The following is a 19,259-nucleotide window of genomic DNA, read 5'->3' as shown; positions in this document are numbered from 1 at the left end:
CTTCCACTGCTAAGGCATAATTATTTTTAAAAAATTAATAACAAATGATGATATTTAAATTTCAATACTTGGTTCACAAAATAAACATTGTGTAAAGATCAGCTAGAAAACTCACTTGGCAAGAATTATCAAAGAAGGTGATGTAAATATATTCATATACATTTTCGAAGAAACATAAGCACGATTAAGTCTGGAAAAGAAGAGAAAGAAAAAAAATCATTAGCTTGATATCCTTTACTTTTCATTATTTTTTAAATCAGATTGTTTTGAACGATAAATTAAACCTTTAATAAGATACTTGGGGAATAAACTTTTTTTATCGCTTCATGATTTTAAAAAATTTCAATTAAAACAAGATTCTTTTTGGAGCATGAAGGAGGTAGAAGAATATAGTCTTTAATTTCAAATTTTACTTCATTTAAGACTTTTGTCAACAACAATTACAAATGACTGAATAAATGCATTTTTACATAAATAAATAAACTTAAAGGAGAATATTTACATCAAACAAAATGGAAAAAAAAATACCTGGCATTCAATTCATGATCTAGTTCGTTAAAGTGTCGTAGATAGAGACGCCCATAATTAGCCCTGAGGATTGAAACACAGTTAAATTATCTAGCTGTGCAATGTATATATATTGGGGGTGGGGAGGAGGGGGTTTGGAGGGGTAAGGGATGTTTGCATTTTAATACATGGAAACCAGCCTTGTTATACTGATTATTGTAATGATATACACATAAAAAAATTGGTTAAATCAAATTTACTTTCCTGTTAGCTAAAACTGTTCCCTAAAGAACTTATAATCTTTTCAGCTTTTAATTTGATTTTCTTGTTTTTAATACTACAGTTTGAATCCTACTTTTTTAAAAAATAGAATCTTAAAATCTTCAAAATTTCAGGCTGTCAATATGAAAAGAAAAAAAAAATACCATTGCCGTGATCCAAGAAAGCTTGGGGATCTTTTGACAAACTGTTTGGAAGGAAAAAAAAGCAAACAAACAATCTTTATATTCATGGCTTAATCAACTAATAGAGTTGGCATTCTTTAGTAAAATGCTTACTGTAATTTGTAGGAATGAAGGTGATTACATGAGACATCATTAACTCTTAGTTGTTTAGCTATGACTTGTCTGCTTCAAATTAAAATAAATCTTGAGGAAAATATAAAGAATTTCATATCCTATTTTCTTTCGAATAAAATTACACAATTTGCAATTTGAATCGTTGTATACTAACTAATAAAATCATCTTCAAGTTAATTTTTTCAACAATACAAAAGTCTAGATAAATCGATCCTTTTTATTACAAAAGGGTATATTTTAAATGCATGGCATTAAATTGGAATGAATACTTTGAATAGTTTCCTTTAATATAGTGCTATCGTATCACTCATTAAATTGGTAAGTCAGGTGATAATACTTTATCCAGCTTTTACTTAATTCTGCTATTTGTAATCAAAAATGAAATTTATTCAGTCATTCATTCATTTTATAAAAATCATAAAATGTGCATTTTAGTTGATGTAAAAGCCCCATGGTTTTTAGGATGAGTAAAGTAGACACTGAAATACCTGGGCCGTATCTGAATGTATGCAAACTATTACTAAAACTTTCACATTCCAATAATGGTGGAGGTACTCCAAGCTGCTACATACCTGATTTCCCTTAAATTTATTGATTTATCCTAGCCTGCCATTTTTAGAAATGGTAGATAGGCAAAACCATTTTTCGAGATATGTTCTTGACAAATATTTATTTCTAAACTGACAAAATAAACTGACAATATATGTATACATAAAAGGAGATTACAAAAAGCTGAAATATTTTTTTCCACCAATAGACTTATCATAAAAGACTGATTTCTTAATTATTATTTTTTTTAAATAAAAGAATGTGAAATAACTGAAACAATTTTCATTGTTAACAACAATAAATAAATTTTTATAATCAATAAAATCAAATGAAAGAAAGTGCTACCCCTGGATAACAACATCACCTGGGACTGCAAAATTATGATGTTATCCACGGATGACGTTGTACCCGGGTTTTCAAGGTGAGGGAAAAAGAAAGCGTGGCGAGATGTGTGAATATAATGATGCAATGTGTGGACCAGTGCCTGTGATAAGTCCCATCCCAACCTCATTCTCATTGCATTAGTGCCAATGAGCACTGTCATCTGTCCCTGACTTGCTTCCCTTTTTGACATAATTCACCCTTGAAAGCATGCATCTTGTTTGACAGGCATTAAAGATATTGTTCGGTAAATACTTGCTCAGCAATTTGACAAGGATTCCATTCACCAATGATATTAACAACATCTGAAGCCACAGACTACTTTAAAGACAATGTCATGTCGCTGTTTAAATCTATCGAGCTAACCATTGCTCACTTGAGAATTTGCCACTCCAAGTTGGACGTAATAATTTTCATCTGCTTGCATACAATGGGGCCAGAAGTCAGTGTATTTATAGCTCTCATCTGCTTAAACAACGTCAGGACAGCTTTGTCAATGATTGCTTTTGTTGAAAGTCAAGGTTTCTTCCTTTGTGATTCATGGCTGTTCATCACCAGTTTGTCCCCGTTCTTGACTATTGTTAACAGAATGTTGTAGGGAATCCCGTAATTAGTGGCTATTTCCTTCTTTGTCATCATCTTTTTGCCAATATCAGCGAGGATTTACAGCTTGACACCAATGATGAGGACTTCTCTTTTCCTGATCGAGGTGGACATCTTGATTTTCACTCGTGATTTATCAACTGGGTTGTCAGCGATCAGTTATGGCACTATCAATAGCGTGGTTTTTTATTGACAGTAACATGATAAAGCAATTTCATTGGTAGTTAAACATGTGCTCTCATTAGTCAGTAACAAAGTGATCGATAGGACATCTGATTTGTCCAAAATGAAGCATTTTTATTGGCTAAAAGTACGAGATGACACTGGCCAGAAAGCTGTTTGTCTATTTGGCTAAATATTTTGTATCAAGCATCCATGTCAACTGCCGATTATAGCAATGTTGATGTCGCTAAACAGGGATTTTACTACAACATATGTCGCTATTTGGGGTTTTTATTACATAATATATTGCAAAAAATCTGGACCAGAGATCAATGTCGCTATCAAGAGGTTGCACTGTAAGATTCATAGCAATACTAATTCATTGCACTTCATTACCTCAGCATATCGGAAAAAGAAATAAATGATCTGGTACAGAAAGATAAGTGGGCAGAGAAGCAGGTTCAGTAAAGCCAGAATTGTAATATGATTGGCCAGTCTGAAAAAAAAAAACAGTATATAACATTCCACTTGTTTTCCAACAATGAGATATTGATAGCAAAATGATAAAAGATTAATATACATTCTAAGATGTTTTATTTAATCAGATCAATATGAATTTTAAAGAAAAAGACTAATAATTGCTTATGTTTAAACATAAATGATAACACCTTTAAGATTATTCATCAACATCAGCGTGAACCATGAACAACACATATCTCTTGATTAAGCCCAAAGTAGATCTCAAAACCAGTGAGCAAACCTTTGAAAATCTCAGTGCCCAATTTCTGGATGTTACCTGTTCCTTTTGTAGTTTAGTAATAAGACATTAATTGTTCATTGTATGTGATGCGTCATTTTATATACAATTTTTACTGTCTTTTCATTGTAGGCCATTTATGTGAAGCACTTGCAGAATGTTATTGTTATATAAGGGGTAAAGTGCTATACAAATACTTTTTTTTCATTCATATATACTTTTTAAAAACTTAATTCATGATTTGCTTAGTTGCAATTTGTGTCAGTGACGTTTCGAAATTTTAATGTGCCTAAAAATAAACTTTATATCTTAATTTCAGAAATATAACTTTTGTTTTCTATTGGTTCACTTCTCTATCCATGTTCATTACACATAGTTTAAAAATTGCACATGCTGCATGGTAAAAAAAAATAATTTTTAATGTGTGCATGGTCTTTACTTAGCTTAAGGATGAAGAAGACTTGTACAACACAAAATCATTTAATATATAAAAATCAAAATTTTAAAATAAAAACGACAAAGGGGTGAAACCAAAAAATAATATTTACTGATTAGCCAACTGTTTTCGTTTATGTGGCACTTTATAATCCTGCCTCAATGTGTAGCTATTAAGGAATATAGACCACGGACTCCCTGAAAATGGAAGAGATTTAAAAAAATTAACCTTACTTCTTTAATAGTCAACTTTTTAAAATATAAACTTATTTTGACAAATTATTAGTTCCCAAAAAGATAAATAAATAAATAAATTGGATTTATGAAAAAAAAACCCAGAAAAAAATAACTCTAATCAATGGTTAAATAAATTTATTAGCCAAATTTTATTGATCTGACACATTATGAGCAGCTAGAACAGAGAAACAAGAATCTTTGTTATGAAACCTTACAAAGGAGTAGTCAATTCATGGTGGAAAGCACATGATCGGATCAGAATACTAAACTTGGTTGGAGTATGAAGGAATCAGTGGGGCATTTTCTGTCCCAAAGGTGGGAACTAAATGGCTATGTCATTGAAGGTACATGAGAGATGTCAAATTCAGCTCCAGATGAGGCACTTTGCTTCTGATTTTTCAATTCTTTTTTGGGGGGACAAGACACCACAAGGGTGATTCATGTTGACATTGGACATTTGTTGGATTATAATCTATATCTCGATTTAGGACTGCCTATGAGATGATGTCCGATTTAAACAAAAATAGATTATCCTTGGAACATATCTATTAAAATCTAAACCAAATGACAGCTCTGAGATTGAAAATTTTAAAAATTATTAATCAATGTGATCTGGGTAAAACATTTTACATGGCCCATTAACTACTGGTTCCGCCAAAAGATCAAAGTATTACAATAAAGAGATATGAAATGTTTTACTCAGTGACCCCACTATTTAAAAATGGATAAGATAAGAATGATAAAGATAACCAATATGAGCATGATTCCCTATATTTCTTCTATTTCATGGATCTTTTTTTCCTTGTTCAACTTCAAACCATTTATAGAATAGTAGCAAAGCCCTACATCTTTAGTGTAAACACGTACCTAATGCTCTAAAAAAAAATAACAAACAGCAAATTAACATCAACTTCATTTAGTTTCGTATTTGTAAACAACCAGTTATATTTAAGGACCAGCATAGCTCAGTGGCAGGTCTTTGCTTCCTACCCAAAAGATATCAAGTTCAAATACCCACTGGGATGTGTGACCTTGAGCAAGTTACCTCACCCTAGCTCAGTTTGCAACACTGCAAACCTTAATGCATAGCATCAATATTTTAAGTGCTATTGTAAACCTTAGAGATCAAATAAAATTGATTTAAAATTTATACAGCCAGTGTAAAATCAACCTAAATCACAAAAATCTGGGTGTCCTACATTAGAACGATAAAAATGTTAACGAACTGACTAATTTTCATAACAGATAATAGTCTGGTTTTCCCTGTAGTCGACACACACAAACACAGACAGATAGACTTGCTCTTTCTGTTATTAATACAGGTATTAAGAATGCTTACAGTACAAAATAAATTCCAGGTTGAAACGCATTCCATGTGTCAAAAGAGCACTGAAATGAAATATAAAAAAGCAAAATAACAAAAATCAAGATCAATCAAAATTACATTTCAAACAAACAAATAAATCCCAGACAGTATGAGTCAGTTTTCCATGGAAATAATGCTAAATATCAAATACCGATCTATTCATTATTTTATTCATAGATCATCAATGCCAAGACATTCTAATGTTTTTTAAAACCGCTCTGTGACCTCTAAATCACAAGTTTTTTTGTTTTTTTTTTAAGGGTTTCACGGCGCTTGCAACACATTTAGGTTATATCAGCGCCAGTAAAAAGGAAGAAAATGGGATAGTAAAAGGTTATAGAATTACAATTAAAGCACCCAAGAAAAAGTAAGACAGAGGGGAACTGGGAACAAATAGGGATCAGATGTAGATTCCAAAAGTACCACCAATGTACTTAGTTTGAGATTACCTAAAAGTCTCATCCAGACACAAGCACAGGTCCCAACTAAGAGGAATACACTCAAATGTTTACCAATCATATAATATAATATGTAAACTCAACATAATACAATGCATAACATAGAGATGATTTACAAGGAAAAAAATATCATCTCCCAAACTATAACTATACATTCGACTGTTTCCCTCCCAGCCAAAGAGCTCCGGCAAGGATCAGGACAAAACTAAGTAATCTCATTCCAAGACAATGACAGAAAACAATTGGGAAACGGGTATGGGGGGATAGAAGACACAGCATGTACCTCCCTGCCCACTATGGGAGGTCAGGATCCCCACCCAGAAATCACAAGTGAATCAATTCTCCCAAGCTACACACGTCCACTCAGTTTTCTTATATTGAATATTTTTAATATTTATACTACCACTTTAATAAGATGAAATGCATAATTAGATTTTAAAAATACGAGGTCTATGAGCCATGGGTAAAAATTGAAAATCATAATTTCAGATGAAAAATTGTACAAAGTATGTACTGAAAAATGAAAGTCATGCTAGTCGGGACAGATTTATGAACATTTGATTCAAAATGTTACATTCTAGGATAATCTTGAATTCTCTATAAGTATATACGCCTTGACTACATATGATAAACATCCTCTATACAAGAAACAGCTTCTCACAAATGGGAGATTCCTACCTATGATGTTCAATTATTTTAATAATAACATTTACACGGTACAAAATATCAAATTAAAAAATGGTAAGGAGAAGATCTTCAAGAATGTCCAAAGACTTTTTTTTCTATTTAAGAAAGCTAACAGTGTCATTACCCTTTTACACCTGATTTCTTTCAAGAGGTCCTCTAACTCTTGTGCTTTTCTCTCACGTTTTATTTCAGTAAAGAAAAATACTGTATATAATATTATATAGTCCAAACTCACATGAATCCTAATTATAGGATTCGGTGAGTATCAAGTTTACAAGTTTGAACAAAAAATGCTTCTTATGCATACATTAACCCAAAAACAAAAATACAATAATGAACTTACTGTTGACCAAGGACAGGCACTTTGAATTTTAGAGGTAGTACATCCTTGTTGACCATAGCAACCATGTAGTTCTTGAATCTGAGTATTCTGTGATAGATATCTAGAAAACAAAAATAAATGTCAAACGTGATCTGTTTACTTTAAGTAAATACATAGATATGTACCATCATATGTTTGTTGTTTTTTTAAGGGTTATATCAGCACCAGTAAAAAGGAAGAAAATGGGATAGTAAAAAGTTCTAGAATTACAATTAAAGCAGCCAAGAGAAAGTAAGACAAAGGGGAACTGGGAACAAATAGGGATCAGCTGAAGATTCCAAGAGCATACCACCAATGTATTTAGTTTGAGATCACCAATAAGTCTCATCCGGACACAAGCACAAAATCCAACAAAGAGGAATACACTCAAATGCTTACATTATACATTTAAAATAACAAATATAATAATACATAACAGATGATTTACAAGGAAAAAAATATCATCTCCCAAAACAATAACTATGCATTTGACTGTTTCCCTCCCAGCCAGGACTCCGGCCAGGGCCAGGACAAAACCAAGTAATCTCATTCCAAGACAAAGACAGAGAGCATGTTGGAAAACAGATATAAGGGGATAGAAGACACAGTATATACCCCCCTGCCCACTATGGGAGGTCAGGAACCCCACCCAGTATACCATCAAACCAGGCACAGAAATTTATCCCATTCAAGTTTTTCTTTAATACGAATATAAAATAAAGTGTAAAATACACATTACCCATCATCACTAAAGGATATCATTTGAGGTGATCAAATGCTGAAAATTGAATTTAAGGTCTTCATTACCAAATTTTGGTCAAATACATATATCGTCACTGTGAAGAAAGATTGCATGTGTTTCTCAAATTGTATAAAACTCAATCATTCTTATCCTTTAAATTTTAAATTGAATTTCCATCGTCTAGCTCACCAAGATATAACACACGATTTGGATAGTAAATAGAGTCATGTCTTTGTAATCATGAAATCTCTGTACGGATGAAATGGCGACATCGATTTTTATTTTCAATTAGTACTCTATAACTTAGATTCTTTAATATTTTGAACCTAAACACTTAATTTTGGAACAAGCAAATATAAAATATTAAACTTTTATAATTTATACTCTCATTATCAAAACCAGATTTTTCAATCTAATAAATCCATAATCATGAAGCAATAACTAACTGATCAATTAAAACGTCAACACATTTAGGTTATATTGGCGCCAGTAAAAAGGGATCGTAAAAAGTTCTAGAATTACAATTAAAGCACCCATGAAAAAGTAAGCTATGAGTTGTGCAATAAAAATAAATCTGTCCTGTGGTTGTGTAATGTACCCACACTATCACCCAGACTATAAAACCAGTATCTTTGGCTTAACTCTCTCTCCCTCTTTACAAGACAAAACAGATTAGCTTGAAAAGTTCTATCAGTTAAACAGAAGAAATGATAGGGCAGTAACAATCTATTTATGAATCTGATAACCCTAATATGGGCATTGGCAAGAATTTATAATATATCAACATCATTTATGCAACAAATGAAAGACTCAAAATGGAAATAATTTGAGCACATTTGAGAAACATATATTAGATGAAAATGTAGGCGATAGAAAAAGTAAGAGGACTTGCATGAAGATGGGAACAGGAAATAGAATACTAGGATAACCACAACACAAGCAGGCAAATTGGAAAGGAATCAAGTACTGAAATTGTTATAAAAGAATGTTCAAGTGGTAACATCCAATCAAAGAATTTGTTAACGAGCGAGCGAGAGAAAGAAAGAAAGAGAAAGAGCAAGAGAGAGAGAGAGAGAGAGAGAGAGAGAGAGAGAGAGAGAGAGAGAGAGAGAGAGAGAGAGAGAGGGGGGGGGGGGGAGGAAGGGAGAGACAGTCAGACAGAGAGAATAGTTGTGGTTCTATTGTTGTATTGGGAAAAAAATTTCAAAGTAATAAGCCAACTTTGGAATAAAACAGATAAAACATTAATCATTGCCTATGTTTGTTGTTTTTTTTTTGAGTGTGAAGAAACCACATTAGAAGAAAGAAAAAAAAAAGAAGAAACCAAACAGCAACCCTTAACACATAAACTTAACCCCAAGTTCAATAACACATATGTGACGCAGAGGGATGGTTTGGTCCGGAAGGTACATTTTGGACATTTTGACCTTTTGACATTTCTAAATAGACCATTCTTTTCTCTTTAATTTGATACCGGTTTCATTCATGTACCATAATTTTTGGCTGAGCTATATATGATTGAAATTGGGAGGTTCCTGCAAATCTCAGACAAAAAATTCAAAGAAATTTGAACGTAAAGTTTTACACACATCACCATAGTTATGACCATGTTATATTTGAACTATTGTTATGAAAATTGATATGCTTTTTATATTGCATGAAAAAAGCATCTGTGTCAATTTATTATTGATTCGCTTGATTAGTTTTTACACAGTGCTCATTCTAGAATGGCAATATTTTTATGAATTGATTCTCAAGTTTAAAAAAAAACAAAAACAAAACAATCATCATACATACTTTTATCCATATCAATTGTGCAAGGTTTATTTAAAGTAAAATGTGATATGGAACCTCCAAGAACTATTTCACAAGATCTCCAATTCTGGAAAGACTTCACAGTTTACCTGGCGTGAGCGGCTAAGGCATTATGATCGACTGACTGAGTAGCGAAAGGCCATGAGTCTGTCACACAAACTAACACTAAACACCTCAAACAAAATAGTGAAAATAGCGTCAGCTTAACGTTGATATAACTTAATCGATGTGTAAAAAGTTGATGGAACTATTTCAGGGGGGCTGAAGTGATGTGTTCTTCGGAGGGGGGAAGAGGGGCCAACAGTAATATACACTTAGAGAGGAAAAGGTATACACACTCTCGGTTTCTTTCCCCTCATCTTCATCTCTCTCTCTCTCTCTCTCTCTCTCTCTCTCTCTCTCTCTCTCTCTCTCTCTCTCTCTCTCTCTCTCTCTCTCTCTCTCTCTCTCTCTCTCTCTCTCTCTGTGTGTGTGTGTCTCTCTCTCTCTTTCCTTCTCCTCCTCTGCTCGTCTCTATCTCGTTACCTTCTTCTTGTTCCATCATTCTCTATTTTATTTCAAAATCACTCTTATAATTTTATCTCTGTTGCTATAGATATCACCATCTATCTGTCTATCCATCTAATCTCTCTCTCACTTTTCCCTTCTACCCCTCCACCTGTTCTCTCTATCTACCTCCCTCCTGATCCATCATTCTCTTTTTTATTTCATAATCCTTCTTTCCATCTTATCTCATCCTCCCATCACTATCTGTCTATCAATTAACTTTTTCTTTTATTATTCCCCACATTCCATCGTCCTTCCCTAGTCAACTGTCATTCTGCAAATAATACAGAGGCAAGCTCACAGTCACGTCCACAACACAATCTCCTTGCCTTTGACAAACTTAATATAACTATCAACCTGATCTGATTAGAAAACTTATTAATTTGTCAAATATCTTTTATGATAGAAAAATGACTTTAAAAAGTCAAAAACTAAAAAAAAAAGCATTTTCTCACTTTTACTTTTAGTCACTTTTTAGATATATTGGCTGTTCAGCGAGATGTACCTTCTGGACCAAACCGTCGTGCGGCATCACATATGTGACTGGCTGTCTCAAAATGGTATTATGTCGGGATGATTTGGACACTAAAAAGCGAACTGATAATACTAATGAAAAGAAATACGAACTTCGATTTTTTTGCAATTTAAGAATTGTTTTTTTCTGCCATGTAATGAACAGAAATTAACCCCAAAATTCATATTCGAGGCTATGAATTTAGTTTCCAGCACCTAGTCCATCCTGTCACAATATCATTTTGAGATGGTGGGACACATTTGTTAATATCACACTGGTATGTTAAACACATCACTATCTTTATACCATACCAAGTTGAGTCAGTTCCTGTTTATGAATACATATCTGATGCTCTTTCTGTACTTCTAAAAGTCTTGTTTGAACTTCATGCCACGTCATATTACTCAACTCTTTCTGAAAACCAAATATAAAAATGTCTTTGAATTACAAAAAATTTTGTAAATCCCATTCCTTAGAAAGTCTTCTGAATAAAAAATATACTGAGCATCAATTAAACTGGCCAGAACTTATCCGCCAATGGTATAATAACAACATTCCACACTTAAAAATGCCGACCATAGTAGTGTGAATGCAGATAAAATTCTACTTTTTAATGTCTCAACAAAGGCAAGATTAACAAACTATTCTGTACCTTTATCAAAGCTACAACAGAGAGCAAAAAATTGACACCTCAAAATAAATGAAAAATCAATATTGCTTCGTTTGTAAAGGTATTGGGTGCTACATGCGTTCCATTGTGCACTGTATATCCATATTGGAAAGGAACATGAAGTAATGCGGAACAATACTCAAGACCACATCATACCCATTATTGAAAGAAATTTTATAAGATAAATTGTTATTGTGAGTATCACATTGTTTTACTCAGTTGACAATGAAGTTGTCAGTTCTTATTGTATTAATTTAGCCAGAATTTCACAGTATATTCTTCTCCAAATGATTTAAATCTGAACCAAGATAAAAACAAAAATACAAAGAGGGAAAAAACAACATAAAGACAGCAAGAAAAGTTATGTGTTCTTCAATTCTGTGTATTTATGTACTCCATGGAAAGTTTGCATATTTTTCAACCACATCCCATTTGAGTTAACATATTTGTATCATACTCAAATTCATGTATCACACCCCGCATTCTCTTCCCATGGCATATAAATTATGTCAATTGACCAATAGTAATAAAGTAATGGGCTCTCAATCATTGGCCAGTTTAAAGTGACGCTCAGTATAATAATAAAATATTAATATAACTAATAATAATAATAATAATAATAATAATAATAATAATAATAATAATAATAATAATAATAATAACAACAATAATGAGCAGTGGTTATAGCTGTTGCTCAGGATATAATAATTTGATGGGATAAGTTAGAAATCTATCTGCACTGCTTAACCGTGAAATATATTGTCTTTCATTGAAGAAAAGTTTTAATCTAAAATCATTGGTAATAACTTCATTTTTTCTTTATAGTTATCCAATGAACTGATTTATCTATATTTTACAGATCTCTACAATATCATGTCAGTGTCACAAATCTTTAAAATAAGCAACGGTTATTGCATTATGCAAGGCTAGAGCTTTTTCTCTTCTCTTATACAAAAAAACAAACAAGAAAAAAAAACAAAAAAACTTTGATTTCTTGTCTTATAATAATTATTGGTGAAAATTAACCAATAATTACGTGCAAAAAGTCTTATCCTTAAGAGATTTTAATCAGACAGTATAATATTCAATCATCACACATATTATTCTCTTTCCAACATTAATAGGGTAGAGTGGTCCAATTTGGACAACGAAATTCACCAACTATTTTAACATCTAAATTGAATAAGAATTATGGTATTGAGATGAGTTCCAATTTAACACAGCCAGAAATAAATGCTTGATAAATTTAAACCAATTTCAGTCCTTTCTTATTTTATCTAATTATATAAATTGTTTCTTAAAATCCTTGTCTCGCTCGGAAGAACAGGTACGAGTTTCTCCCAATGCTTTTTCATAAATTCAAGGCATCTTACAGTCGAAATAGCAATATAAAACAGCAACCTTTGCAATATAAATTAACACAATTGAAAAGGATTTTTCTCATTTTATTTTTAAATTTCTGCAGTCAACACCATCTGGAACCAAAAACTAAGTATATTTATGTCTCTTTTCTTAACATATTTATTAAAATAGATATTGAAAATGTTTGCCACCAAATCACCACTTGTTCCAATTCAGACACCCAGTTTTTCAAATTCGGACACATGGTTGTTCCAATTCAGATGCAGGGCTGTTGCAATTCAGACACTACTTTTTAAATTTGCTCTGTTTTGTTGTTGTTGTTTTGTTTTTTTTCACTTTTAATTCTCAAAGTTTTTACAAATTAATTTGAAGATTCTTAAAATTAAAATGGTTTTATTATAAAATAATCAATTTGAATTATTAGAATTGTTACTGAAAATTCCATCGTTTTATAAAAAAGTAGTAATTACGAGCTATAAAACTCATGTAGCCAGAGTTTATCATGATTGCTATAGTATTTAAAGAACATTAGCAATTGCTTGCTATCCTTTAGATAGAACACAAGCCGATAGCGAAGTACTTTCCTCTAGATGTTACAAACACATATTATACCCAATCATTGCTATGGTGGCTAGCCAATCACTTCTAAGTGGACAGAGGAGTCAAAATAAAAACTCGACCTTAACGTGATCGATACCAATCTCTTTGTGAAGTGAGTGCTCTAACAACTGAGGGTATCCTTTGTTTCACCAGGCTTGAGTAGACTGAAAAAGTGCACTTGCACTAAGCTAATTAGGATAGTCTAGTTGAATATCAAATGTACTGTCAAAAGTATTAAACAAAAATGAGTAAAGAGCTTTGAAAAGTAATTATTTTGTTCTGTTCTTTTCTTTTTTTTTAAAGCTGTTATACTCGCTTTTGTTTAATACCAATTAGGCTAGTCTACTCAGTCGGTTGCATTAAGTCTGAACAGGATCTGAACCAATGCTTATGTATAAGTTTTTCAATGCCCCGGATTATCATGTTAGAAGGGGAATTGCATATGTCTCAATTGTCACAGGGGTGTCCTAATTGGCAAAACACAGCGTATGAATTGGAGCACATGGTGTCTGAATTGGGACAAGTAACTAGATAACGTAAATCATGGCCAAACACACAAATAAAGTGTGATAATTGACGAGTATTTTACCTAAAACTTTTAAGTAATGGTGTTTGCAACACATGCAACAATTGTTTTTACAATTACTTTCGTTGTGAGGCCATAAGAATTCATTGAGCTGAGAGAGCCATTTTGACTGTCTGAATTGGAACACCCAACTATATATATATATATTTTTAAGTCATGAAGTAAATTACCGTTTCAATGTTTAGAGCACTGATGAAAAAGTTCCTTGTCCGTATGTAGTGACAGAAATTCACAGCCATCTTAACTGCTCTTCCCAAGAATAATACAAAACAAAGCATGAGTAGGAACCATGTCAAAAAGTTGAACCTGGCAAAACAAATGATGAGAACAAATAAGTGATGGTTGTCTTTCAAATAAAAGCATAAATATGAGCACACTTCACTATAAACTTACAAATAATGTCATAACTTTTTTTCATGCCACAGAATCTTTTTGTAGTGTATTTTGAATAACAATGGATTAGTTTTATATATGTATTTATGCAGGTAGCTAGTTTGTATTGAGATATTGATGTTTTATAATAATGAGTATTCAGCATTATTGAATATTTATTTAAATGCAAGATCCGATAACATTAAATATTCATTATTGTAATCAATGTAACCAAATTTACAACATGATGGATAAATTCGAATCTCTGAAGCTAGTGTAAATGTACATAGCAATCTAACCCGAATAATATGCAGTTAAATTTTTTTTTAATATCTTAAAGAAGGGAAAAGATTTAGTTAAGTTAGGGCACAGAAGTTGAAGAAAAAGAAAACTTTTAAAAAAATTAATTTGCTCATGTCTCGGAAACAGTCAGAGTGATATCTGACACTTTTTGTCAGACCATCACGCATATGACAATACACAGTGGTTAGATTTGTTTGGCCCTGTTATAATGATTAATCATTGCTATTTAACCTTGCATTTGTATCACATGCTAAAGCAAATTATGGGTAATAAAGATCAATTGCTAGTATCATCTTTAACATTGAAAATAAAGACAATCAATGTACATCTATAAAATAGAAAAAGAAGTAGAAGTCACACACACACACACACACACACACACACACACACACACACACACACACACACTGTAAAGTTTCTTAAAATTCAGTATCCTATATCAGCCTCAATGTTAAAAAAAGCATATTAATCATCATTAGGCCTGCTATTGAATAACAATGAATAGCTTTAGAATGTACTGTACTAGTACTAGCACTAGCCTTTGATTTTTGCAAGCAGACCTTTATGGCTGCATCATGATAGAATGCAATTTTTAATATATGATTAGCAAACATTTTGAAACAACAATCAACTAAAGGTACAATTCTTCAAAGTGAGGAAAAAAAACAATCTGCCAGCCCGACAATTCCTCATGGCGTTTGATTAAAAACACTGCAGGGGAGTGAAATATGCTTTACTAAGGAACAGCCAACTTAGGTTCAGATTTTTTGAGTGAGTTGTCTGAGCAAAGGATACACTTCAAATCTTTTCTTGCACACAAACACATCAATACACATATAAAGATTTTTTTTTTTCTAGTTTTTTTTTTCCTATAAAGTTTCTCCATAATCATTACAGAAGTGTGAGTGATGAGAAAAAAAGGAATTTTGCAATTCTTTAACGACGAAAGGCAGGAAAACACATGCAATATTTTTTATTAGTTTTACCTGGCTACACATGTTCCAAAAGGGTAAGTAATATCATCAAATGTTTTCTTGTGAGTCACATTGTGAGGGATTTCATCAAAGAGCTCTGCATACTTCACACACCAACTTAGATATGTAACAAACAGCACTACAAAAACAAATTGTCTGTAAAAAATGTTTTTAAAAAATCATTAGAAGAAATACAAAATGGTATAAGTGGCATACTGATAATATGAACTGCGGCATGCCAAATAATTGACAATTAATACAGTTTAATCAGGAGCTCCGTGAGGGTTGCACAATGTGAATCTATTGAGACCATAACACTAACAAACAGTGATAACTGCTCATGGTATTACATATTTTTGGCAATTTCAACATATTTCATGGTGGATTTTTCTAAATCTTACATCCACATTATTTTGGATTTTTCAAAAAATATTAACTTTCTTCTTCTTTTTATAAATGACAATGTTGATTATCAGTTGTAAAACCAAAAACTAGAGGTGCCTAAATGAGCTAGTAAAATGGAGAGAAAGATAAAGGAAGTATATGCGACTCGTACATAAGGGAACAACACAAAACAAACGATGTTTCAGCCTTTGGCCTTTATCAAGTAACCACGATATGTATATAAATATTAGATTATCATAATAGCCGTAACAAGGATAAGTTTATTCCATTTCAATTTAATTTTAGAATAATATATATTCTTTTTCCTATTTAACCATTTGGTCAACCTAGTTTTGTTTTTTGTCTTTTATGTTATATCCTTCCTTTATTTTAAATATAACCTTGAAACGCATACTTCCTCTCCCGTTCTCCCCCCCTCTCTCTCTCTCCCTCTCTTTCTTTCTTTCTGCCCCCCCCCCCCCCCCACCGATAATTGCTTTAAAAAAAAAATTATCTTAATAGGGTAGGTAGGGGGCCAATACTAACACTATCACCATCTAGTGTTCTTTAATAACACCTCCCCCTCTCCCCCCCCCCCCCCCCCAAAAAAAAAACAAAAAAAAAAAAAACAAACCCCAGGCCCATCCCCCTACCTTATTCTTGATAAATATAGTTTTTATCTCATTATTATCTCCCCTCTCTCTCTCTCTCCCTTCCCTTGCGCGCACATTTTTACCTATAATGTTTCAGCCATCATGACAATCTAATATATATTTCTTGACTGCTTGATAAAGGCCAAAGGAGGCCGACCGTCTTTTGTTTTGTGTTGTTCCCTTATGTATGAGTCACATTTACTCCCTTAATCTTTCTCTCCATAATTATCAGTTGATTTATCTATTTATATTCAAACACTCAGTCCTTGGAAAACCTTGAATTATCATGAATTTAAAATGATTGGATATAACAGATTATATGATAGGATAGAGGGTGCCATGGACCTATTTGGTTAACTAAAGTTAGCTCTTACATGATTACTAATACTAAAGTGATTTTCTTCAAGAGACTGAGATCAAATGATAGATGAAGTTTTATATTACAATATATCATCAATTTGGTATTATTGTAAGCAACAAAAAAAGTCAACAAGGTGAAATCTTTGGATTATGTTTTACAGATGATAAACTTTAAAAAAACAAAAACAAATAAACAAATTGATCATTATATTTTGTAATGACAAATCTACTTACAACAGCTGTAGAACCTCAGCTAAAATCATATTTTGAAACCCATGCCGTTGATGATAATCGTAAACTGCTGCGAAGAACTTATCCAGATCGTCAACATGGTTCCACTGAGCTGGTTACATATAAAAATAACAATAAAAATTTGAAAACAGTGGTCTTAACACATTAAACTTATGCATCTTTTTTTTTTCTTTTTTTTTGTAGCTGCAAAATATTTTGTTTAATAATTGCTGTATCATCACATTTTGTTCTTAAAAGATATACTAGTATTATAAAGATTATCAACAGAGAGTCATTATTTTTCTTTTTGATATTCCAGATTGAATGAAAAGAAGAAGAAGAAGAAGAAGAAGAAGAAGAAGAAGAAGAAGAAGAAGAAGAAGAAGAAGAAGAAGAAGAAGAAGAAGAAGAAGAAGAAGAAGAAGAAGAAGAAGAAGAAGAAGAAGAAGAAGAAGAAGAAGAAGAAGAAGAAGAAGAAGAAGAAGAAAAGGAAAAAGAAGACAAAGAAAAAAGAAGAAAGAAAAGAAAATACGATAACATCAAATAATATCTTGAATTCATTACATATGGATATAAATACATTCAAAGTTGAAGTGTGGTACAAATATCAAAGGATACGATACATTGAGCGTACTGGACGATTAAAGATTAAAAAATAAAGTAACAACTGTATAAATTATAAATTAAAATGATGACCTTGTTTCAATTTTACAAAATAATACTAACTTTTATTTGCCTCTGGACTTAAATGAACCAAAAAACCTTGCTCCTCTTGCAAACTGATCTCACTCTCATCATCAACGTCGTCATCGTCATGAACATTCACTTCATACTTTTTTTGCCTTGGATGTTGTTGGTATTGTGGACCATCCAAGGACTGGTATACAATTTCCTCAGAGTCAGAAGCCATGACTAGTCATCTATGCATATGAAATATAAAGTACCATTATAGAAAATTGAATTCCATACAAAATCCTATTGACTCTTCATTCATATTCCCTCACCGTAGTCAAGTGTAAAATGAGTACCTGACAATTAACTCTCTCCTTACCAATCATTTTAAAGATTTTTATTGAAATGTCATACAGATGGGGCATACAAAATTAATTTTTAAACTCCAAATTCAAAAGCAATAATTACATACTAGGATAATGTTGTTGAGTAAAACAAGCTTAACAAAACAGCATTAAGTTCTTGTAAATATAACAAAGTTTTTCTTCAAATATTGATTTATAAATGAATCTGAAATAGAAAATTGTTTGTATCGTAACAAATGTGAAGATTTTCCAACAGTTGGTAAGGAGAGGGTTAACAGCCTTGTCTCTGTCAGAAAAAAAAATTTGCAATATTGCCTAACAAGCGTCATGTCTCGTCTTACATGATAAGTATACCTGCCAACCTATGCTGAAATCAAACTAAAAAAAAAAAGGAGTTTGGGGAAAAATAATAGGGGTAAACCTAAATTTCACATCAAAGACAAAGACTGTACTTACACAAAAAAGGTAGGGGATCGAATATTAAAAAGTTTCACTCACCAACATGAAAAATCATTTTCAAATTTTTGCTTTTTTTTTTGGTCAAGACATGATGGATGAAAAAAAAAATTGGAGTTTTCCATTTTAGAGCAGGGTACTCAAAAAAATCGCAGTACTTGGCAGGTATGGATAAGTGTTGCTGTTGGCTAAGGACCCCTTGTAAAATACTTTAAGCATGTTTAGTGGACATTGCGCTACATAAATGCTCAAGTTTAGGATACAAATTTTATGATAATTATGACCAAGAAAACGGAAACAGACAAGGCTTTCTTTAAAGACCTAATGCCATCCATCCCACTTATTCTTTATTGAAAAGTTAAATGAAGAGAACAAGAAATATAAAATTTGAACTTTTTTTCTAAGATTTCAAGGACAATTTACAGTTAAAAGTAAAGCATGTGTATCTGTTTAATGTAATGGTAGCACATTTGGCAGAAATCGGGAAGTCTAAGATTTTATACCATCACCCAGAGATGCCAACTTTAAATTTCGCTCACAGGAGTTTCAGACACCACTCGTAGGAATTTCAAC

The 19,259-nt window shown here is 32.2% G+C and overlaps 1 protein-coding gene across 1 annotated transcript in view; it reads right to left on the bottom strand.

The window, feature by feature from the left end:
• LOC144965218 (autophagy-related protein 9A-like) overlaps positions 1–19,259 on the bottom strand; it is a 38,400-nt gene that overhangs the window by 14,570 nt on the left and 4,571 nt on the right. The window contains exons 2-13 of the mRNA XM_078900319.1: positions 17,920–18,113; positions 17,197–17,305; positions 15,578–15,721; positions 14,087–14,222; positions 11,010–11,112; positions 7,064–7,163; positions 5,549–5,598; positions 4,086–4,170; positions 3,177–3,276; positions 933–973; positions 529–591; positions 116–190 (exon numbers count right to left, since the gene is read on the bottom strand). Of these exons, the coding sequence (XP_078756445.1) occupies positions 116–190; positions 529–591; positions 933–973; positions 3,177–3,276; positions 4,086–4,170; positions 5,549–5,598; positions 7,064–7,163; positions 11,010–11,112; positions 14,087–14,222; positions 15,578–15,721; positions 17,197–17,305; positions 17,920–18,103 (1,190 nt within the window). The 5' untranslated portion in view covers positions 18,104–18,113. The remainder of the gene's footprint in view (positions 1–115; positions 191–528; positions 592–932; positions 974–3,176; positions 3,277–4,085; positions 4,171–5,548; positions 5,599–7,063; positions 7,164–11,009; positions 11,113–14,086; positions 14,223–15,577; positions 15,722–17,196; positions 17,306–17,919; positions 18,114–19,259) is intronic.

Source organism: Berghia stephanieae, chromosome 2, assembly GCF_034508935.2.
Source record: "Berghia stephanieae isolate SIO BIC M18660-M18661 chromosome 2, UCSD_Bste_1.3, whole genome shotgun sequence".
Classification (NCBI taxonomy): Eukaryota; Metazoa; Mollusca; class Gastropoda; order Nudibranchia; family Aeolidiidae; genus Berghia; species Berghia stephanieae.
Note: the sequence above shows the minus strand (reverse complement) of the source record. Positions and strands in the feature narration are given on the sequence as shown.